This window comes from Globicephala melas, chromosome 12 (genome assembly GCF_963455315.2).
Source record: "Globicephala melas chromosome 12, mGloMel1.2, whole genome shotgun sequence".
Lineage (NCBI taxonomy): Eukaryota > Metazoa > Chordata > Mammalia > Artiodactyla > Delphinidae > Globicephala > Globicephala melas.
Genome location: NC_083325.1, coordinates 7,667,986 through 7,691,283, shown reverse-complemented (window position 1 = coordinate 7,691,283; position 23,298 = coordinate 7,667,986). Strand labels below are relative to the sequence as shown.

General features: G+C 46.8%; 1 protein-coding gene across 2 annotated transcripts in view; it reads right to left on the bottom strand.

Moving 5' to 3' along the window:
* Positions 1 to 23,298, bottom strand: part of AFF3 (ALF transcription elongation factor 3) — a 574,404-nt gene that overhangs the window by 30,715 nt on the left and 520,391 nt on the right. For both annotated transcript variants that reach the window (XM_060309207.1, XM_060309208.1), the window contains 4 exons: positions 16,953 to 17,139; positions 8,744 to 9,829; positions 4,078 to 4,202; positions 224 to 425 (listed from right to left, as the gene is read on the bottom strand). In XM_060309207.1, coding sequence (XP_060165190.1) covers positions 224 to 425; positions 4,078 to 4,202; positions 8,744 to 9,829; positions 16,953 to 17,139 — 1,600 coding nt within the window. The remainder of the gene's footprint in view (positions 1 to 223; positions 426 to 4,077; positions 4,203 to 8,743; positions 9,830 to 16,952; positions 17,140 to 23,298) is intronic.

Below are 23,298 nucleotides of genomic sequence, written 5' to 3'. Positions count from 1 at the left end.
AAGGCCTCCTTGTGACTTGAACAAACATTATCCTCCCACATACCAGAAACTATCGGACATTTATTTTACCTGGGAACATTTATTTGGAATAATAAAGCAGGAACTTTTCCTGAAGTTGCAATTTAAAAAGCCTGTGTTTGGACTGTGCTGGGCTAGAGGCAGAGCAGAGGGGCGTGCTCATTTTCACTCCTGTTTTATCTGGGGCAGAAGAGCATCAACGTACCGTGAGGTCTCCACCATGGGTCTGCAGCTGGTTCTCAGCCTTATGCTTTTTGCTGGACGAGGCGGAGGTGAACAAACCGTTGCTGTTGGATCTGCTGGGGGACGTCAGGTCCTCGCCGGGGTATTTGTGTTTAGATGCGTCGGAGAGGGGTGAAGTGGGTGAGCGGAGCATTTTTTCATTTTTATTTATTGGGATTGCCAAGCTGTAAACGGAAATCACAGTAATGGAAGGTCACCCACTCAGCGCATGGCAAGGTAAATGTTTTATATGTGACCCTCCCACTTAAAACCTGCTGGTAGGAAGACGTTTATGGGGAACTATCATGCCAGGAAACGATTTTATGGCATTAGGACCGTAACGAACAATAAAGAAATTTCGTTCATGGTTTTCTTACTCGTCCTCCCAGAAAAAAATAGTAATCTGGAGTTAAATAACTAAGCATAATAATACCTTCATTTCCCAAGTTCTTCATCCAAGGATCTCAAAATACACGACAAACAACTTACTGTTTTCCTAACAAGTGTAAACAGCAGGTAACGGGAAACTCAAATTATACACGAGATCTCCACTTCCAAAAGGACTTTTGCTAACACCTGAGCTTGTACTAATTATTATATGGAGAATAACAGAATCACAGAATAACCAAGCATGAACCCACCTTCTAATTGTTAGGTAGCCAGGCATGGATCAGAATAAACAAAGAATAGAAGACTGTCATTAGAAATGACATTTTCTGATTCCTAGCTCCTTATTTTACCTTCCAAACTATTGTCTATGCCTGAATATAAATCCCCCCACACGCCGCCAAAGACCACCAGGGAAGGGAGTCATATTTGAGTCTTTGCAACGTAGAGTATGTAGATAGGGCTCTCTCCGTTGAAACAAAAATTGGGGGAAGACACATTAGCCTCAAATAAACTCAATCATTGCTAATTTGGGATGCTTCTAGAAGTCACCTGGTAGAGTCAGTTAAAATAAATTCATTTAACAAAGATTTAGTCATTATTCCCGCAGTTGTGACTTCTTAATTGCATGTGTTGACTATCACTGCAAACAAGCCAGTAATGTCACTTTTTATTTTTAAGCAATTTCCTTAGTTGGTGGTCACAGTGTAGAAATTACAAACACAGGCCTCTAGAACAAACGAGAAGCCAAGGTTCTTAATGTTATGCAAACAGATCTGTGTTGGGAGAGAATTTCTGATGACAGCTTTCTGGTTCAAGAAGTACTGTGCATCCAACAACTTAGAAGTGAGAAGGTGTGTTCTCGAAAACTGCCTTGGACGAGTCAAAAGTGGCTCAGCCAGTGAAGATGAAAACACTGATGTTGAAGACGGATATGAACCGTCTGAATATAACTTTCTTGACATGTGAGTGAAAAAGTCTTATTTCTAAGTCTCAATTATTTTACATACTACATGATCTTAAATGTCTGCAGAAAACTAAATTATTACATTAAATATTGTCATGAACATATGACTATTTCTTCTTCATCATTATAAGTTTATCTATTCAGGTTGACCAAAGTAACTTTGAAACGTTCTTGGGATCGCATCTTTGGGATGGGCAATCACCCTATATGAAGGATTGTCTTATTACCCAGGTAAAGCTTAACAGTGGTAATCACAATTCCAGAGGTACACAGGCCACCTTTCCAAGAAAAACTCAAAGCACTTTCATATGCGTAGAGTCCTTACTTAACATAAGTGAAACTATCAGAGCCAGGAGGCTCTGCCAGCAAAAACTCTAGAGCAGGAGCTCTTATCCTGGGGTCCCCGCACTTGCATGGGAAAGAAGTTGCATCTTCACTTTCCTTAACCTCTCACTGAAACTGAACATTTCCTTTAATTACGAACAAAGGCAAGAAACCACAGTGGTGGTTTAGCAGGAGTACTACTAGCAAGACCTGGGATTGTGTCACCAGTGGAAATCACAGATATTTTCATGCCTCACCAGTTGTGGCAGACATCCTGAAATATGGTTTATACTCATCACTACTAGAAATTATGGTCATTACTAGATCTGCTAGAAAGGTTATTTAAGGCATGAACAAAGAAGCACATATACAACTCTATCACACATTTAAAAAGACATTTTTGAGGGTTTCCCTGGCGGCGCAGTGGTTGAGAGGCCGCCTGCCGATGCAGGGGACGCGGGTTCGTGCCCCGGTCTGGGAGGATCCCACATGCTGCGGAGCGGCTGGGCCCTTGAGCCATGGCCACTGCGCCTGCACATCCGGAGCCCGTGCTTCGCAACGGGAGAGGCCACAGCAGTGAGAGGCCGCGTACGGCAAAAAAAAAAAAAAAAAAGAAAAAAAGAAATTTTTGAGCCGTATTTTCCCCATTCACATTTCCTCAGTATTTTGGGATGCCATCTGCTTGGCCCAGAGGACTGTGGGCTCGGGCAGCTTGTGTGTGTTGCTCTTTCTTGCTCTTGCCCTTCTTCCCAAGGTGATTCTAACACTGCAGTGGGCCTGTGCTCAGGTGCCCTCGCTCTCCAATTTCCTCTCCGGGTTTTAGTACTACTCTACATCTTCTCCTAACCTTTCAGTTTACATTTTTATGTGTTGCACTGAAACATTAATCTCCCCTTAAAAATTCTATGTACACAGTCAGGGAGAGTGAGGAGTGTCTCAGCAGAGGATAAAGTGGTTTCTGAGCTGTGCTATTTCTAAATGGAAAGGACTTCTATGACTGATGATAAGCTGCTCACTTATAATAAATATCTGGGACCTTGCTTTGCTAGGAAGCCTTTGTCACAGAGAGGATTCAGTGCCATGTGGGTCTCTCTAGAACCCCCTGAGAGGAGGGACTGGGTGGCTGTTTCGCCTTGGAGACCCGGATCCTGTCTGTCACCGCAAATTCAGTCTACACCCAACGCCTTTAGGTGTGTCATATGGAGATTCTGCTCAAGTTTATATTTTTCATTGGTGTAATAAGCTTATTCAGTTTGTAAGTTTTCAGAGTGGAGGGTGTGTTTTTGAAAGGATAGAACTGCGTGCAACTAGTAACTGGTCTTTTGTTATAAAGAAGTACTTCCAGCGCACCTGGAGCTGTGACAAGAAGCACACGTCCAGGCATACTGGTTAGTCTTGGGTTAAACCAAGGGAAAGGAGTCTGCATGAGACAGGCTGGGACCTGGGACCCTCTGCTGCAGTGCTTGCACCTGGACAAACATCTCCTTGAGCCACAAAATACAAAGAAACTACAAGGGACTAAAAATAACTGCACGCACAGGGCAGTTGGAACAAATTACGAACAAGATACAAAAAGACCAAAAACCCAACGTCCACTTCTGAGGAGTCCGGAGCAAAAATGCAGGGTGTCAGGAGCAAAAGTAGGTTACTGCGCACGCCCCCTGCACTCAGCGCCAACAAGGGGGTGAGCAGACCTCCTAAGCCACCCCTCCAGCCTGGCCCCACCCTACCCTCACCCCATTTAAGGAATCAGCTGGCCCCGCCCTAGGAAGGAATCAGACCCCTGGCCCCACCCTACCCTCACCCCATTTAAGGAATCAGCTGGCCCCGCCCTAGGAAGGAATCAGACCCCTGGCCCCACCCTACCCTCACCCCATTTAAGGAATCAGCTGGCCCCCCATCAGACAGCGTGCAAGGGAATCTGTTACTTGTCTTTGTTCCCTCGTGCTACAGCATGAGCCCCAGTAAAGCCTTGTCTGAATTTCTTGTCTGGCCTCTTATCAATTTCTATTGATGAAGGAGCCCAAGAGGCTTGGTAGGCAACATGGAGACCCAGAGCAGAGCAGTCACTCAAAAATCCGACTCTCCCCCAGTAGGCATGTGCCTCTCAGACCCAGACACGCCTCCAGCTCCCTCTGCCTTCCTGGGAGCGTGAGTACCTGTTGACGTTCACGTTGCAATGGTTTGCGGACAAAGTACTGCCGGCGGAGGCAGTGAGTCGTGAAGAGCTCTCCTTCTCTCCCTGAGCCTTCCTGATCTCCCGGCAGTCATCTTCGCTGTCACACTGCACGGGAAGAAGCAAAAGCCAGTCAGCTTTAGATTTCAAGGGATCACAGCGAGCTCCCATCGCCAACCAGCTTATCTGGGCTTCTCTGGACAACATCCCGAGCACCAATGTGGCTGCAGCACTCTCGGCCCTGGCCTGGGTTCCCCATCAGCGACTCCGCGAACAAGGAAGAAATCTGTCAGCTTACTGAGAGGAAAAAGCGTGACACAAAGATCACCACTGAACACTTCTTTACCCACAGGCAGATTCCACCCTCCAAAGAAGACCTGTTCTGGAGTTTCAGCATCCCTCCCTTTGGCGTTTCTTGGTACCCAAACAAGGCATAGCGACCTATCCTGGGCTTGATGTTGTAAGGGCAGTGCCAAGCTCGGACCTTTCTTTTGAAATTCATGGCCTCAAAGGACATTTTTATAAAACAGTAGTTTGACTGGATTCTTGTTTTCCACAATGGTATTTAACCTAGGCGTGTACTAGGGTACGAGGCACATGCACTCAACCAAATTGCATTTTTGGTGAGATCGCAGCAACACGGTACAGGCACATGTAGGGCTCTCAGCAGAGCTTTCCAGGAGACAAGCACTGGCACCAAAGATAGAGAAATTTTGACCTTCTCTCTCCAGCTGGGATTGTTACACAGCCTCTATTGCAAGGACCCCAGCAGCTCACGCCGAAACTGTGCCCCCAGTGAGGGTCCAAGCCAAAGCTCTGAACCCCCAGTTCTGGCTTCCAGGGCTCTGGCAGGGCTAGACTCTGCACCCTGGGCAGCCAGGTCTGCGGTGTCCCATCTCCAGCACCCAAAACTGAGGGCTTCACACCCCAGATACTGAGTAAAGAGTGCTGGGAAAATGTTCTTTCACTTCTCTGTGTGAGTTTAATGATGATTCGGTAGATTTCATGAGGAGAGCTGAGTGTGAGACTTAGTGTAAATGAAGTTTTGTAAGTTAAAATAAAAAAGCCCATGAGTAATAAAATTATTTAAATACAGAATACTATGGAATATACATGTATATGTTTTTGCACATCTCATTATCTACATATACCTATACAGCTATATATATTTCCAATCTATCTGTATGTTTATCAATTTCTATCTCTGAAATACCTCTCTCTCTCTCTTTCCATCAGCCTGTCCATTTATCCATCCATCTCCAGATGACTGGCTGATTCACTCATTAATCAATTAATCACCTGGGGACTGATGGACAAGTCAATCCAACGAGTAAGGGGGAGGGCAGGGTATGAGAGGAAAACAGAAGGAAAGAGGGTAGGTATGTAGTGAGCTAACCCGCATTACTGCATTATATCATGTGACTCTGACAACACCCCTGCAAAGATGTCACCATTTTACAAACAAAGAAACTGAAGTCCACAGAAGGGAAGGTCACCCAGGAGGCCAGGGCTGACTGCGTGATTTGCGGGATTCAGTGCAAAATGAAAATACTGGGAGCCTTGTTCCAAAAGCAGGAAAAGATGCTTGATGTCAGTCTTGGTGATGATTTTTTTGGATTTAACACCAAAAACAAAGGCAACAAAAGCAAAAAATAAACAAGTGGGACTACATTAAACTAAAAGGCTTCTGCACAGCAGAGGGAACCATCAACAAAATGAAAAAGCAACCTACTGAATCGGAGAAAACATTTCTAAATCGTATATCCGAGAAGGGATTAATACCCCAAATATATAAAGAACTCATACAATTCAACAGCAAAGAAACAAACAAAAAAATCCAGTTGAAAAATGGGCAGAGGATTTGATTAGACATTTTCTAAAGAAGACATACGGACGGCCAACAGGTACATGAAAAGATGCTCAACATCACTAATCATCAGAGAAATGCAAATCAAAACCATAACGAGATAGGACCTCATACCTTTCAGGATGGCTATTATCAAAAAAACTAAAACTAATAAGTCTGTGAGGATGTGGACCAAAGGGAACCCTAGTGCACTGTTGGTGGGAATGTAAATTGCTGCAGCCACTGTGGAAACAGGATGGAGGTTGCTCAAAAAATTCAAATAGAACTACCACATGATCCAGCAATCCCACTTCTGGGTATTTATCCAAAGAAAACGAAAACACTCATTTGAAAACATATCTGCACCCCCATGTTCACTGCAGCGTTATTTACAACGGCTAAGACGAGGAAGCCAATGTCCACGGCTAGACAGATGGATAAGGGTACTGCGGCATATATGTGCGTACAACAGAAGAAGGAAGCCTGCCATTTGCAACAACACGGATGGACCTAGAGGGGATTATGATAAGTGAAACAAGTCGGACAGAGAAAGACAAATACCTTACAACCTCACTGACACGCGGAATCTAAAAACAGAAACCAAACCTCCTCCCAGCTTATGCTGTCAGACTGCTGACTGCCTGGGGTTGGGGGGAGTACAAAATGGATGAATGAGGTCAAAAGGTACAAATTTCTGGTTATAAAATGAGTAAGTCATGGGGACATAATGTAATATACAGCATGGTGACTATAGTTAATAATACCGTAGTGCATATTTGACAGTAGCTAGGAGAGGAGATCTTGAAAGTTCTCACCAGGAGGAAGAGAAATTTGTAACTATGGACAGTGACGGATGTTAACTGGACTTACTGTGGTCATCATTTTGCAATACTTATAAACCAATATCAAATCATTATATTATACCTCAAAAAAAAAAAAAAGCAAGCAGCTAAAGACTAACATTATAAAGTACTAAAGTCGGAAACATTTTCTTGTCTTTCAAAGTCTCTCTCCTGACCTGTCACGCTGTGTTTATTTGCTATTTTGTACTGTGCTCCTTGAGGCACGGGGATACCTGGGGGGCATGTGTAGACACTCCCAAGTACCGGGGGCCTGGGCCTGCGACAGGGCGCTTGTGCGCAGCCCACCAGTGAAGCGTTTCCCCCGCCAGCCATTTGTGGAACCCATGGGTCAAGGGGTGAGGAAGTCCAGTTAGGCATTTCCCCTTCCCCAAGGCCAACTGGCAACCCCTTGCGGATTGGACTGCAATCTCCCCTGGAGGACCCCTCAGTACTGGGATTGGGGGTGGGGAGATGCCCATCCTGACCCCGACCCTCATTAGGCCTGTGCCTTGGTCCCTGGATGGGGATGCGGAGGGGATGCTGCACAGGGCTAGGAGTGCACAGGGGCCACGGGGCAGGCAGAACCTGTCCTGGGAAATGGGCAGGAGGTGGGACCGCGCAGGCTCTATCGTCCCATCACATTTCACTTACTAAACACAAATTCAAAAATAAAATGAAGAATTCCAAGATGGCAACTGCAAGCATTAAACTCCAAGTACAGAGCCCTCTGAGCAGGGGCCCTGTGGGGAAAATACTGCACAAACCTCATGCTGACTTCTTACTGGGAGACCCTGGAGCCACAGACCCAGGCTTCATTCCTGGCTCTGCCCTTTCTCACCTATGTGAACCTGGGGCAAGTCCCTTTAGGCACTCTGAGCCTCAGTTTCCTCATCTGTAAAATGGGCATGACGATAATATTTGCTTCATAAAGTTGTAAGGACTTTATAGACGACTTAATATGTACAAAAACAGCATCCCTCATGGGGACATATATACGTGTTAACTGTTGTGAATGATTTTCTCCTAAATTTGGGACCATCCACGATGACTACAATCTTTGGCTTGTCACGCATTGTGTTTTCCACTGTGGTCCAAGTTACTTTTGAAGATGCAGTAACAGGAGGGAATAAAAATCCTCAAAATTGGTTTAAAATTATGATTAAATTATTCCTGTGCTCAAAAATCTTCAAAAACGGCCAAAGGGCTGAGCATTTGGGTCTGCTTCCTGACAAACGTCCTGCTCTCCGAGTACTTGAGCTGCCTGTCTCACTTCGTGCAACCCGCCTTTGTTCAGCTTGCTTCCCTCCTTTGGCGCCACCTCATCCCTGACCCTCTGATTACTCAAAAGTCCCTCCTCCTGAGGGCCCTGTTCCCAGCCCGTCTCCACCACAAAGTTCTCCTGATCAATGCCACGGGAGCGCCAGCCGCTGGCTCTCATGCACCAGGCTGGCGTCCCCTCCCGGGGCCCCGTCGTCCACGGTCCCCACTAGGCACTTCCGGATTCACGCCTCACCCCAGTCACAGCCTTACTAAACTCTCTGAGGCTGCCGGCTTCTAAAGTCAATGAACGATCCCACCCCTTCCAGCAAAGAATGGGGTTCACCCGTATTTAGCTTTTCTCACAGGCCCGGCCTCCAGCTGGCCTCTCCACACACACTCAGGGAAGATTTCCCTTTCGCCTACTTCCACATGCAGTGAGACAGACCTTAATTATCTATAACATGGCAATAATAAGGATACTTCCCTCATTGGGCAGTGCTAAGGATTTAACTGAGTTAATACATGTCAAGTACTTACAAAGGTATCTGGCATACATAAAGTGCTCTATGAACGTTTGTTGAGGAAAGTCACATAGAACTCCTGCTCCGGGAACATTCTAGACCAGCAGACCTGCTGCCCACAAGTTCAGGGAGAGCCCTCCCTCCCGCCGTGCCCTCAGTTCCTCGGGTTTCCAGGCCTACCTTGCGTTTCCTCTTGGATTTTGGCAAAGTCTTTTCTGCGGGCGCATCGGATGCGTGGCTCGGCGGGGCGCTTTCAGTGTCCTTGGCCGCGGGAGCGCTCAGGACCCCCGGCTCCTGGGGCAGGTGTTCTGGGATCCTGGACAGGAGGGTCAGGTCAATTTTGACCCAGAGTGACCTGACCTCGTCACTGTCCTTCAACGGGGAGAGAAGTTCATTGCGGCCGAAGGGGACCAGTGTGTAGAACTGCTCTTCCAGCTCCTTGGCGATGTCGCTGGTGGTCCTGGCGTTGATAGAGCCCACAGGGGCCCGCGGGCCGCCACCGCTGATGCTGCTGGCAGCCTCCTTCAGCCTCGGGTCGTTCCCGGAGGCGGCAGTGGCCTTGGACAGAGGGTAGTCCTCTTGCTCCGACTCCAGGTCCGAGTCCGCGGAGGAGGACGACGAGGACGACTCGGTCTCGATGAACTCCTTGGATTTGGGGACGATCCGGCTCAGCCCCCGCGTGCGGCGCTTCTCGCCGGTTACGGCCGAGCGCAGCTCCTTGCGGTGGCTGGTCCTACTGTTGCTGCAGGGCCGGGGCTTGGGGGGCTCCGGGGGGATCCCCGCGCTCGCCCCCAGCGCGTCCGCGGCTGCGGGCTCCTCGGGCCGGTGGCCATTGTCGCCGGCGGAGGTCCTCTCGGTGCGCCGCGTGGGTTTCTTGCCCGCGGACCTCCGGGCAGGCGCGGGCGCGCTCTCGGCGGGCGCACCGGCCACCGTGGGCGGCGGGGCGGCGGCGGTCACGGTCACGGCCACGGCCACGGCCGCGGGCGGGGACTTCTGCTTCACCCCTTTGCTCCCCGGGGCCTTGTTCGCGGTCCTCGGCCTCTGCTCCTCCTTGCAGGCGCTCTTGATGTCCTTGTCTCTCAGGCTGGTCGGGCAGACGTTGTCGGGAAGCTTCCCGCAGTCGGGCGCTTCGTCCTTCACCGGGGTGTAGTATTGACTGCTCTCGGGCCCGTGGCTTTCATTGTGGATCAGGATAGGAGGCTTGTGGGGATTAACTTTGTTTAGCCATTTATCCAGCTGCCACTTGTTAGAGGACGCTGGTTCGGCCTAAAAGCAGAAAACCAGCGACAAACAAATATCTTTTATGATGGGCTCACGTAAAAGGGGCCTGGCTGTTTTCCTCTCGACTTAGGGCAGACAATGGATGGGCTGGAAACAAGGAACATGGAAGCTGTAGGTGTGTGCAGCATCAGTGGGCACACAAGATGCAGAGATGCTGCCCGCTTCCCGGTCCCCGGCACTGAAATGCCAGTGCAGCAGTTGGAGGCCTATTTGGAAAATAAGGGGATGCACTATGCTTCATTAGGACCCATTTCCAACATTTTTGAGGGTTATACAATGTATATATTTTTATATTTATACAGACATACATAAACTTGAGAGTCCACAAAAGTTAACTGGGGTGTAGTTTGGAGACCCTGAGTGTTAAAGCACTCATTTTTTGTGAGACTTAAAATATGGGGAGGGGGGCGGAATTAAAAAAGGGGACTGAGTGGAAACTAAACTCCCAAAGAACTACCTGTGTGTGCCCAGTGCACTGTGATGGCTGGACTTGGTTTGTCCATCCTCAACCTGCATCCATCACACTTTGCCCGAAATATTTCAGATGAGGAGGTGACAATGGAAACCTTTCCTGCAAGCAGTTTTGCTACCTTAAAGCAAATCCTGGACATTTCAGGTTTTAAACTCTGGCCCATTGATTGGCTCCGGAGGGGTGGGGTGGGTGGGTGGGGGCGGTGGTGGGGACTTGGGGGGGCAGGTCAGTGAATGCCCTGTAACAGAATGTGAAATGTCACGTAGACGCATTTTTCGAGGAGAGGGACATAGCTTTCATTCCTATCTCTAGGCAGCTACGTCTTATTCAAAGGTTAAGAACTGATGCTTTTACAGGGAGTAAGTGTTGTTGATTTCTAATAAAAGTCCATTTATCCAGCATCTGTGATTCTTAATAGAAAAGAGGTATATTGATAAGTATAGAACTTTAGCTAGAGTATTATCAATTTGTGAAGATAGGTGAAATGGGGAAAATTTTTGAAGTGATTAAGGTGATGTATTTTTCCTTCCCTATGGTCTCTACCCTACGAATTCATAGCTTCTGATGATCCAGAGGAAGACTAAATACCAGCCTAAAATAAAGAATCAGCTTAGCTTTGCCCTTCAAACTTGGTTGGTTAAAGCCCAGAGCAAGTCAGGCAACCTTGTAGGCGAAAACCACTGTTTTCTAACATAATAATTTCCTAAAGCTTCCTTTCATGTATCAAGATTTGGTTCTCAACAGTGAGGTTGGTATTAAGAGCAGAACTTGGGGCACAGCCACGTGCAGCAAGGATCTTGGGGGAGGGGAGGGAGGGGAGGGCAGTAATATTAGACCCCAAGGGTCCTGGCTGAGTCTGGAGGCATCTGGGGCACAGCTTAGGGAGATGGGAAGCCTTTAATGGGCCAGCAGGGCCTGGGGCCAAGATGAAGTGGCCACAGGGTGTGGGCACCAGGCACTGGAGCTGTGGCAGGGACCGTGGACATCCTGCTGGTTCCCCCAAAACAGATGAGACTGTCTACACTTCAGGGAACCACAGCGCAGGGTGTCCAGGGACTGGGAATGACAAGAGACCTTTCAGTGGAGGCCAGCATGGGGATTCCAGGCCCTTTCCTTGGCACCCTGAGGAAGGGGAGCCTCCCCCTGGGATACAGGTGTAGAAGGGGAATCTCTCATGACCCTGATAGGGAGTCTGCTGTGTGACTTAACTTTCTGCTTCATTTGCTTTCATGCCGTCCAAAGGACCAGGGCTCCCAAAGCAAGAGGCAAAAGAACAAAACGATACGTCTTTTTTTGCACCTCTGAGTTGTCCTGTGTAAATTCTGACCTCGCTTTAATTTGGCTTCTCCAGAGATAGGGGCCAATGGAACCTGCAGAGCACACCTGACCTGGTCCATCCTGCGCCAGTGACGCAAGAGAGGAAGCAGGGCAGCAGGACCTCTTCTTCGCCAAGGGGAAGCTCTCGCCTGCCCTGAGATTAGCCGGGTGTGGTTGAAGGCTACTTTGGTGGCAAACACAGCTATGGCTCTGAGGCTGTCTCCTCCCCACCCCATTTCTCTCGGACCACCGGCGAGTCAGTGACTTCTGTGCCTCAGTTTCCCCAGATAAATGGGGCCCAGTAATATGAATGGATGCTGAAGCGGCCTTGCAGAAGGGGACACACACGGGGAGAGGGTGGACCATTTATGGCAGAGCCTGCCACTCACACTGGCCCCAGCACCATGTCTCACGCTAGCTCGCCCTCATCCCCAGCATCCTGGGCCTCCCACACCTCACATCTCTTATGTGGGAGAACACAGACGTGTGCCTGGAGCTAAAACACAGCGGCTCACGGGGAGACTCCCACTAAAACTTCCTGGAGGGAGCGTTAACAGTGAAGGGAGAACTGAAGCACTTGAGTGTGGGCCCACTGCCTGATGTGCTCTAGGGACATTTTTTCTCCTCTTCACAGCTGAAGAAATGAGGCTGAGGGACCATTTCAACACATCACTAAATCACATTCTCTTTCTCAAAGGATCTACAAGGACCTCCTCTTGCCCCTCAAACAAAAATCCAAATTCCTCGGGCATCCATCCTCTAACAGCCATCTCTCCTTGCCAGAACACCTACAATGTGCTCCCACTTTATAGGTATCATCTAACTGAATCCATACAGGTAAGAAATACTGTCGCCCCTAGTTTGTAGATGGGGCTCAGAGAGGTTAAGTGAAACGTCCAAAGCTGCAGAGCTACCAGGCACCACCAAGGCTAAACCCACATTTGTCTGGGCTTAAAGACCAGATTCTCTCCCCTGCTGCCTTGCCAGTCTCCCATTACTCTCTGGTGTAGCCTCACAAAAGAGGGACCTCGTTTCTTTTGAGAAATGTCAGTCTTCAGCCTAAAATGATAGAATTAGATTGATTTTTGGAGACACCAATAACTCTCCAAATAACACCTGTGGCCTTCTGTTATTCTTAATGCATCATCTTTTGATGTCCATAGCCATTTCATGTATATAAATCTTGTGTCTTCAACAAAGCCCAACACTGCTTTCCAGCAGGGGCCAGGTCTCTGCTTCTTTGTATCCCTCGCAGGACCCGTAATAGGTTAGGGGGACAGCACGCTATGACTCTGCTCCTCCTAATAATGACTCACAATGAGCTGTCACTCCATTTGTATCACTTATTCCTCAGAACAGCGTCACAGATTAGACGGCATGGGATTATCCGCCATTTCGGGGATGAAACAATTGTGGCCAAGGAAGCTCAAACAGCCAAGAATTAGGTGGCAGGGGAGGAGGGGGAACTCAGGGCTTGGGGTTCCTTTCCTGCCACGCTGCTGGCTCTGGTCCATTTCCTGAGCTGTCCATTAGGGTTTCTGCCCAGTGCATTTGATTGTTTCCTGGTTTGCTGCTTTGTATTTCCCTCCAGGACTCTCCTCTCTGATCAATCTTCCCTCTGATCAGTGTATAAGCTCTCCACCGTGTACTTTAGTCTCCACTTCATCTATACCCTTCAGAGCACCCACTGCCACATACCCCACAGATGCCTAATTAAGGAGAAGCCTATTGAATCAATGAATAACTTGTATCGTGTACCTGCTGATTTTCAAGAACAATCTAGGGCAGCATTTTCCAAAATGTGCTTTGAGTTCATATATATCCCAATAAAGAAAAGTTTCCGTGGCTTTGAGTTCATATATCCCAATGAAGAAAAGTTTCCGTGGTCAGATACATTTGGGAAATGCCACAATGGAGAACACCATTTACATGAGCAAAATTAAGGGCTGAATGATGCCCTTCGGTAAAGAAACAGGTGAAACCTACTTTATGCTGGATCTCCTCAAAATCCTGTGACCAGGCTCTTTCTTGTCCCTGCAGCATCCTTTACTTGGGGAACACCGGTCTAAGGAGCTCTGTGTGCTGGTGTAAACGTGCTAACTGAAGGGCGAGGCGCTTCCCCTGTGAAGCTCTGGCGTGAAAGGATGTCCCAGGCCAGGAAAGAAGATACAACTCAAATGAAAACAATTAGGCTGAGGAGAAGCAAGCAAACGTCAGGCCGCAGAGAGGGGATCTGCAGTGATGGAAATACTGTTTTCGGGGTCTCTTCCGTGCTAGCTTGCAGACAAGGGGTTAGACTACGGTGATTCATGTGAAATGCAGTGGCTTTCTACAGCCACGGCCATAAACAACAGCTCGTATGAAACTCAGGAGAGCCAAGTGGGTGTCCAGTGCCGGACGTTGAGGGGGAGAATGCAGGTGTCTTGGGATATCATGAGGGTCTCCTGCTTGATAATAGGAGGGCCTCAGGATATTTCCAGGAAGGAAAGGAGGGCCACAAATGTTCTCCTGCAAAGCAGCGTAAACAGGTCTTGACAACGGAATGTGAGGTGTGTGGCTATAAAGAGCTGGATTGTCCTGTGGGGGGGAAGGAAAAGGGGTCTCACTGCTCTCTTTAAGGGGTCCCGGGCTAGCTAGGCCAGAAGAAAGCAGAGATGCCACGAAGACTCAGCAGGTAATGCTTCCTGTCTTCGCAACTTTCATTCTGCAAACTCACTGTATTTCTTTTCTAATTTTTCAGTGGAGACTCAGCAGGTAATGCTTCCCCTCTTCGCAGCTTTCATTCTGCAAACTCACTGTATTTCTTTCCTAATTTTTTTTTTTTAATTTTTGGCCATGCCACACGGGTTCTGGGATCTTAGCTCCCTGACCAGGGATCACACCCGCGCCCTTGGCAGTGAAAATGCGGAGTCCCAACCACTGGACCACCAGGGAATTCCCTCATTGTATTTCTGAAGGGCGTGTCTCTCTAGTCACCTTGGGAAAAATGTTAAAAGAAACCTTACTTTTATTCCAAGGAATACATTCCTTTCCAGCAGAAAGAAGCCACCTGCAGTGTGGCTACATCTCTCGTCACTCCTGCACTCCCTCCGCATAGAGAAGCCAGGAGTTGAAAGCTACCCGCGGCCTCAGGCAACTTAAACTTTGAGGCCTGTGTTACCAGGCTCCCCTCCTTCTCCTCAGCTAGGGGCCTCTGGTAGCTGCTGGAAGAAACAAGGAACGGCAAGTGCTTCCTTTCATCACCCAAGAGTTCAGGTCTTTGTGATTATCTCAGTGACATTTAGAGAGAATCTGCTTAAAGCCGTTTATAGCTGTACTTCTCCAAGGCTGCTTTCAGCCTCGCCTAGAAACTCCAGGAGTCACATTTCAGCATGCAAATGAGACTCAACTTTCCTGAATTTAACCTTCAAAGTCACAAAGAGCCTGGGGTGGAGGTAACGTTCACAGACCCTAACGCTTTTAATCTACCACCACTGTCCCCCCGGCTCTTGCGATGTCCCTGGAACCCAGTTCTTTCTACTAAATATTCTGGAGTTTTTCAACAAATTAGAGCATAAAGCTGGCTCTGAAGAAGCCCGGTTAACGTCTCTGTTTTATTTAACTCCTGTATTTTTGTTTGTTTCAAATACTCCCATTAGAATATCAGCTCTGTGAAGACAGGAACCTTCTCTGTCAGCTCATTGCTGTCTCTCAGGGCCAAGCATCATATCTGTGGCAGAGACTCAATAGATCTTCGTTGAAGGAACACTAAATGAGTGAATGAATGGATGAATGAATGAAATGATGAAGAAGGAAAAATAACTTAGCTTCTGGGAAAAGTCAGGATTATATCAACATATGGCTTTTATAGGTTAATGTTGTCAAGGGCCTTCCCCTTAAATAGGGAGATAGGGATAGAAAGATAGATAGGGAAAGGGAGAGAGACAGGGAGAGACAGAGACACAGGTACACAAGCTGGAAACATGGGTCTTGCTGGCCCTTAAAGGTGCTCCTGGGGACTTCCCTGGGGGTCCAGTGGTTAAGACTCCACACTTCCACTTCAGGGGTCACAGGTTCGATCCCTGGTCAGGGAACTAAGATCTGCACGCATTGCCGTGTGGCCAAAAACAAAAACAAACAAAAAAAAAACCAAAAACCTCTCACCGCCAAGGTCTGCATATGTGGGTTTGGTTTCATTTTTTTTTTTTTGTGGTATGCAGGCCTCTCACTGCTGTGGCCTCTCCCGTTGTGGAGCACAGGCTCCGGACGCGCAGGCTCAGCGGCCATGGCTCACGGGCCCAGCCGCTCCGCGGCATGTGGGATCTTTCCGGACCGGGGCACGAACCCGTGTCCCCTGCATCGGCAGGCGGACTCTCAACCACTGCGCCACCAGGGGAGCCCTTGGTTTCATTTTAGAGCATATTTAGAAATTTGGGCCCAGAGTGGTACGGAAGGTTGTAGGTAAAAAGCTAAATCCTATGAGCCACCGTAACATCAAATGTTTATACACTCAAGAAGAAGCATATTTTATTCCCTCTTTAGAAATCAAAGTCTACCCTTACAGATCCAGGGACTAGAGAAGGGTGCTCTCAGCCCTCTCTCAAGAATCCACGCTCTGAATTGCTATTAAATTTTCCCCTTTTTCCCCTTTAAAGTAGAAGTAGCAATGGCTTTTATTGGGACCTTATAATATTTTTATAGGAGGCACCTAAATCTTCCACACAGATACTCATCATAGCTATAAAAGTTTTCATTAGTATTTGTAAGTTGATGCTAATTTTCCTTTTTATATTTTTACAAAGAAAACAAAGGAGGTTTTATTCATATTTATAGCCCTTGTTCTCCTAATCTGTGATGAACTGAAAAAAGGTAAGATCCTAACCATGTCCAATCCACAAAACTCCTTTCCCCGTGATTTACGGGGGCTCACACTTCCAGGCAGGGAGCTGCCCTGTCTGCTTATTGCCTCGGCTGACCCTTAGGGAGACCCGATCCTCAGGTTATTTCCAGTCAGTGATGTTTACAGCATACTTGGAAAGTTCTGGACGTCAAGATAGAGAATTTGGGGACCATAAGAGATGAAGTTTCTAGACTTCAAAGGAAGCTCTGTGATTAGGAGCACTGTGAGGAGGGGCTGGGGGAAATGAGCCTAAACCAACCCCGGCAGGCTGCCAGGAGGTGGTGGCCTAGAGAGGTCACGGCGCCTCGCAGGCCAGTGTCATAGCACTGAGGCTGGAGGAGCAGAAGGTGTGTGAACCACACTCGGAGGAAGACTGACCTCGCTCACCGGGTCGGGGAGACGCAGGCAGGGGAGGCGCTCAGGGGCCGGCGTGTCCTTACCTCAGGGCTGGAGTAGTGGGGGGGTTTGCTGCCCTCACTCTCGCTGGAGCTGCTCTCGGTCTCTGAGTCAGATCCCGAGCTGCTCTCCGAGTCGCTGGAGGAACTGCTGCCGCTGCTGCTGCTGCCGCTGCTGCTGCCCTTGCTGGAGGGCACGGAGGCCCTGCAGTCGGCCTGCGGGAGGCCGGCACTGTCAGCCCACGAGGCCCCGGGAAGGGAAGGGGAGGAAAGCCAAGTGAGCAAACACGCATACACCACCGAGCGAGCTGTTGTTCCACCAGCCTGCGCATCTGTCAGCGTCACCTGAAGCTCCAGAGCCACCGTCAAGGTCAAAGCAGCCTCACAGTTAAAACAACGGATGCACAGAAATTAAATTGGGAGTGAAAGTCGGTGCCACTTGGTAATCAGGCCCTCGTCAGTGTGACTAGTTTGTGTGATCGTTTTAGAGGGGAAGGTGGTGTAACTGCAGAAGGACTGTTTCTAGTTTGCTCCTGTTTCTGGGAATGGCTTTTCAAATGCATTCCCGATTCCAATCACCGACAAAAAGGCAAGGAAATCTAAAATGCTTGAAATATTTTGTAAAGAACGAAAATGTCTGTTTGCTTTATTTTAGGAAGTGGGCTGTGAGGAAGGGCACAGTGTCCTGCTCTGTGCTCTCACGGCCTGCTGGAAGGTTCCGGAGACAGCGGGACCGACAAAGTTGTCTTGCTTCCCACCTCTTCCTGCCCACAGAGGCGAGTCCTGTAGTCTTTACAGGAGCCGGCTTGCTGTATAAACAAGTCATTTTCCTTTGAGCCCTTTATTATAGAACTGAAGATCCCTCACTCACACATTTTAAAATATTTTAGACTTTAAAATTCAACTCCAGTACAGTGGCTTATAGCAATACTATTTTGAATTATACTCGATGTTCGTATCCCTGCTGAAATTTGCCAGAAAGTTACATACTCAAATTATAGACTCAAAGAGAACAGGAAACACGGACACTTCTCATGGTAATTAATTAACCACAAAAATTCAAATCACACACATCCACCCAAACAGTGAGCCAAAAAGAAAGTTTCAATACTCACATAATAGTCAACATCTTCAAAGTCCTTTATTAATTGCATTGAAACACACCTGACTGTTTTTTTGAGGTCAAACTCTAAACCCAGAAAATGCAGTGACCACTTTTTAAATGTCGAGTCAGCAAATATCTGCTTGCCCCTTCCAGCCGGGACCACTGCTTCAACAGGATGAATGCGAGTGAAGGCCCAGGGCTGAGGGAGCTTGTCAGAGAGTTTATGGTCTCAAGTGCAAATCAGCCAGGACAAGGTAAAGGACCCTTTTCACCCGCCCCTTAAATCTTTGACAAATGCTTTGCTCAAGGACAGAGTCTCATAAATCCTCGGTGTTGGGGCAGGGGTTGGGGGGGGGGATGTTTAAAACTCACTGGAACCTTGCTTCTCCCAGAGGAATGATAAGACAAGAAACTATCTTACAGGATGCACCTGAAAGTCAAAGCACTGTTTTGAACTGCAGGCTTAGGGAAAAATGGAGTTTGAACATAACCTTCCCTAGTGGTTTTTATTTCTTCTGCCAATGTCATGGTCCATACCTACTGTCTGACAAAATTCTTCAACGTCAGACAACATCTGCACCTTTACGCCTTGCCTGAGCTGCAACAATTCCTTTTCCAGCCTGCTGTTTGTTCTGGTGTTGAGTGAGGGATCCTGGATCTTTTTACAGAGGCTGGGAAGGGACGGTTAGTGATCAAAGGGTTGCAATATTTCTTTCTTCCCTTATGAACTAAAATCCATCTTTCCTGGCAGCTGAGTCGACATGGCTACTATCAATGGAGTCATTAAAAAAAAAAAAAAGAAGGTTATTAGATTGTGACTGAACACGAACGGCTGGGATCCTGTCGGGAGCCACATAGGAAGTGCCTTTGAGTCTCAGCACGGACGAGACCCTTAGTGCCAAGCAAAGCTGGTGCTGTCAGGTATAAATATGGAGAGGTAAAGTTCTCCTTTGCAAAGCTGATGCTGTTGGACATAAAAATGGAAAAGCAAAGCTCTCGTTTGCAAAGCTTCCTGAACACAGGGTTTTCTACACTCCCCCTACCCTGTTGTTCCATGAAGAGCAGCTCCCTCCTGGTGGCTGGTGCCGTGTAATTGGTCTCTCTTGCCCAGTGCTGTAAGCTGGGCCCTCTCTGGAGGAGAAACCTGGGTTCCCGAAGACATGTGATCAGAGCCGGGGCCCCGCCAGTTGGCGAGGGAATCCCAGGGCAGGTGCTGGGCGTGGAGGCCACGGGGGCATGGGCTACCAAGGTGACAGAGAACTGATCTTCTCTGGGGGCGCTGCACCTCGCTCACTCGCACACCTCACATCTCCCTGCTTGGCCCCGGAGGATGGCTGGTTAGCCAGAGACGGGTAAGATTCCTCAGGGAAGGAACAACCTAAGACAGGCACAGTCGCAGAGGGGCCATCAGGAGAGAACTTGGGGGCCAACAGAGGTGGGGCACAGACCCTCACCCCCCCAACTTGTCCCCATGGCTGCTTCGCTTCCCACGCCCAGCTCAGATGGGAACCCAGGTAGCAGATAAGAGACCTGGCCAATGGCAACTGCTCTCCCGCCGCAGCAGGGCTTTGTTTCCCATTTTCTCCGTGGACCACAGCTTTCCTCTGTGTGGAAGCAAAGCTTTGCTCTGTGTGATTCCCCTTGTTTTCCCCTGCCTTTGCCTAAGGTGATTTTTATAGGATTGTTATTGGTGTTGGGAAAAATGTATAGTTTTAATGCAGGGGTTTAAGAAAAACCCCAATTTAGGGTAAAAACCAAGAGAAGGATTATAGCTACTTTGGCTTATTTAATGATTATATTTGTTGGGGAAATACAATGGTGGGAATATTTCTGCAGTAGCTTTTGATTTTAAAAGAAGAATTGCAAGAGTTATGGCCTCCCAGTGGAGTTATACACATGCTGGGAAATACCTGGGTATGGTGGCAAGGTTTTATGCAACAGTGGCTTTAATCAATGAGTTTATGGTACAATGTCCGTTCCCATGGTGTTTTAGAAGTATAAAAAATAATGTGTATTGTTTTGATTGTTTTGATTACTATTATAGGGTGAGAAAATCTGTGGATGAAATGTTATATTTTTGCTTTTAATTGTTAATAGAATTATTTGCTTAAGTTTATAGCTTGATTGAGCAGAATGTGCAGGTACAAGAACACCTTAATCTTTTGAGAAGAATGAAGAAACCGTAAACAGAGTTCCTGACGTAGATGTGACCAACATGGACTTAACCTGTTTTGAGAGACTCTGGGCGATGGGAAAATTACCTAACCTGTTTTAATCAATTTGCTGATGTAAATTACCTTTGTTTTGTGGCCTATGTGGGGGAGTTTTTGGAGTGGGAATGAGGATGTTGAATTTGAAAATGAGATCACTTTATAGTATAAATGCTTTGAAATCACGAAGAATAAATTTGTCAGAGCCTTGCATCCTTTGAGGTGTCTTGTGCTCTGTCCACGCCGACTCCGTCTTCCCCTTTGGGTGAAACCTGTTCAGCTGGGGCTGGTCCCCGGCAAGTGGCGCCCGAACAGGGACCTGAAGGGGTAAGTATTATTTTTTTATCGGACGGATAGGAGTCTCACCGTAGGGTGCTGCAGACCCCCAGTTAGGAATACTGGTTAGGAAGGTGAGTAAGGCGGTGTCAAGATGGGACACGCTGAGTCCAAAGAGAGGCTCTTATTTATTGATATAGTTAAACATATGATAAATGGAAGAGGAATTAAGGTAACTAATAAGCAATTAACTCAGTTTTTTCAGTTCGTACAGGAACAATGCCCATGGTTTCCAGAACAGGGAACAGTTAATATAGAAACCTGGCAAAAGGTGGGGCAAACTTTGCAAGTATATTATAGTCATTTTGGACCTGAGAAGGTTCCAGTAGATACTTTTACTTTATGGAACCTTATTAGAGAGAGCATTGCTCCCTTGCCTGAAGGTCAAAAGAACCCATATAAATATCCTACAGAAGTAATGGATGAATGTACTCCGTTACTTTCCCCAAAAACATCAAAAGATACTAAGGTTTTGGCTGCAGCTTTAAAAGACTGCAACCTTGATGACAAGGACTCAGAGGAAGAAACTGAGTCACCTACTGATAATAAGTTTAATTTGTTAAAGAACCCTCCTTTTGATGATGAATTGCCTTCTGCAGATCAGGATGATTTAGATGCTGCTGCATATGATTATGAAAGAAGGAAATATGAACCCCATGGTGCTTTTTTTATGCAAGAAACTAAGAAAAATAGGCCTAAATTACAGGATATGTGCCCTTTGGGTCGTTTACCGACCGCCCCACCGGCACCTCTAAGTTCTTCAGTTCCCCCTTTAAAAAGGTCAGGGCATTCAATTTTAAATGTTGGGGGCCTACCGCCTCCACCACCTTTTAAGGCCAAGGGCCCACCACCTCCACTACCTTTTAATAATAATCAAGGCAAAAATAAAAAGCATAGGAGAATAAATGATGAGGATGATGATTATGCTTTTGCGGCCTGTTTTCCAGTCATTTTTGAGGATGGTTTTGATGATGATGATGTATATTGGGATCCCTTGCCTTTAAAACTTTTAAAAGAACTTAAAAAGGCCTGTGTAGATTATGGACCGTTGGCACCTTATACTATGACTCTTATAGATGCCTTGGCAAATAGATGGATGACTCCATATGACTGGATTCAGGTTACAAAGGCCTGTTTATCGGGAGGACAATATTTACTTTGGAAGGCAGAATATGAGGAAGAGGTGGCTAAACAAAATGCTTTAAATAAGAAATGGGATAAATTTAATATTACTAAAGATATGTTATTAGGTCAAGGAGAATATGACTCAACCCAACAGCAGATGCATATGGGAAAGGAGGCCTTATGGCAAGTAACTACGTGTGCAGTGAATGCCTGGAAGTCTTTGCCTTTGACTCCAGGAAAGGCCTCTGTTTTGACAGATTTAAGACAAAAGTCTGAGGAGCCATATGAGGATTTTGTTTCTCGCTTGCTAATAGAGATAAACCGAGTGATAACTGATGAGGATGCAGCTAATATGTTGGCTAAACAACTAGCCTTTGAAAATGCCAATCCTGTTTGTCAGAACCTGATTCGCCCTATTAGAAAAACTGGAAGTATTTCAGATTTTATTAAACAATGTTCTGACGTTGGTCCCTCCTATATGCAAGGGATTGCTTTGGCAGCTGCCCTAAAGGGAGAAACACTTCCTCAATGCGTGATGAATATGGTTCAAAAAACAAGAAACTTTAAGGGGCCAAAAGGAAATAATTGTTTTGCTTGTGGAGGCGCAGGTCATTTTAGTAGGGAATGTCCTAATAAAAATATACCTCCACCATCGAAGCGGCTCCAATAACTTGGGGAGCAATTGAAAAGCTTTGCCTGAGTGCTGAGAATGCTGTGAATGCTCAAGGATTGCCTTTGACGACTGCTAATTTTTTTGTGGCTATGCTTAGCTTGCTTTTGGTTCAGGTAAGTGCCAATGGTACGTATTGGGCTTATTTTCCAGATCCTCCTATTTTACATACATGTACTTGGAAAGATTTTAATATTCCAGTAACTTCCTCATTTCCTGAACTGACCGATGGCATTCGAGGAGTACAGGGTTATAAACAATTTGTAATTAATTTTAATTATTCATTTACAGGTCAGACTGATTTTCCTCCAATATGCTTTTTTTTTGATTCAGGGTCAATAGGAGGTAATCAAACAAAAAATGGGTGTTTGTCAGTAGTTGATGCAGGATTTTTGACAGACTCCCCTAAAAGGCCTAAAAAGCCAACAGGAAAAGATAAAACCACAAGATATTTATGGTCATTGTTAGGGAAGGTTGTAGGACAAAACCAAGTTTTTGTTAATAAATCTTTGGCTAAAGTTGTTCATCCTCCTAAATATGATGATTGTGATGAGATTATAGGGGAAGCTACAAATGAATGGATTTGGATAGATATTAAAACTGGATATCCTTCATGGATATATTGCATGTATAATAAAGAGAATAAAATATCCATTCCTGGAACTAAATATTATATTTCAGATTGGAGTAGTAATTTTCCTGAGGGAGATTATAGAACATATTTAAAGTTAGGCTTGCTATACCCATGGAATGATTCCTATATTCCCCGTCCACTGAAGGTAGATAGATGGAATAGTCATGGATGGGTGGCTCCTATTTATACTTTTGTTTATGAAAATAAAACCTATTATCAATCTCAGTTATGGAGATTACCCTTAACCATTCGTAAAATAACGTTAATTAGAGCTACTACCCATGTGGAAGAGTATTATGTTTAAACCTGTG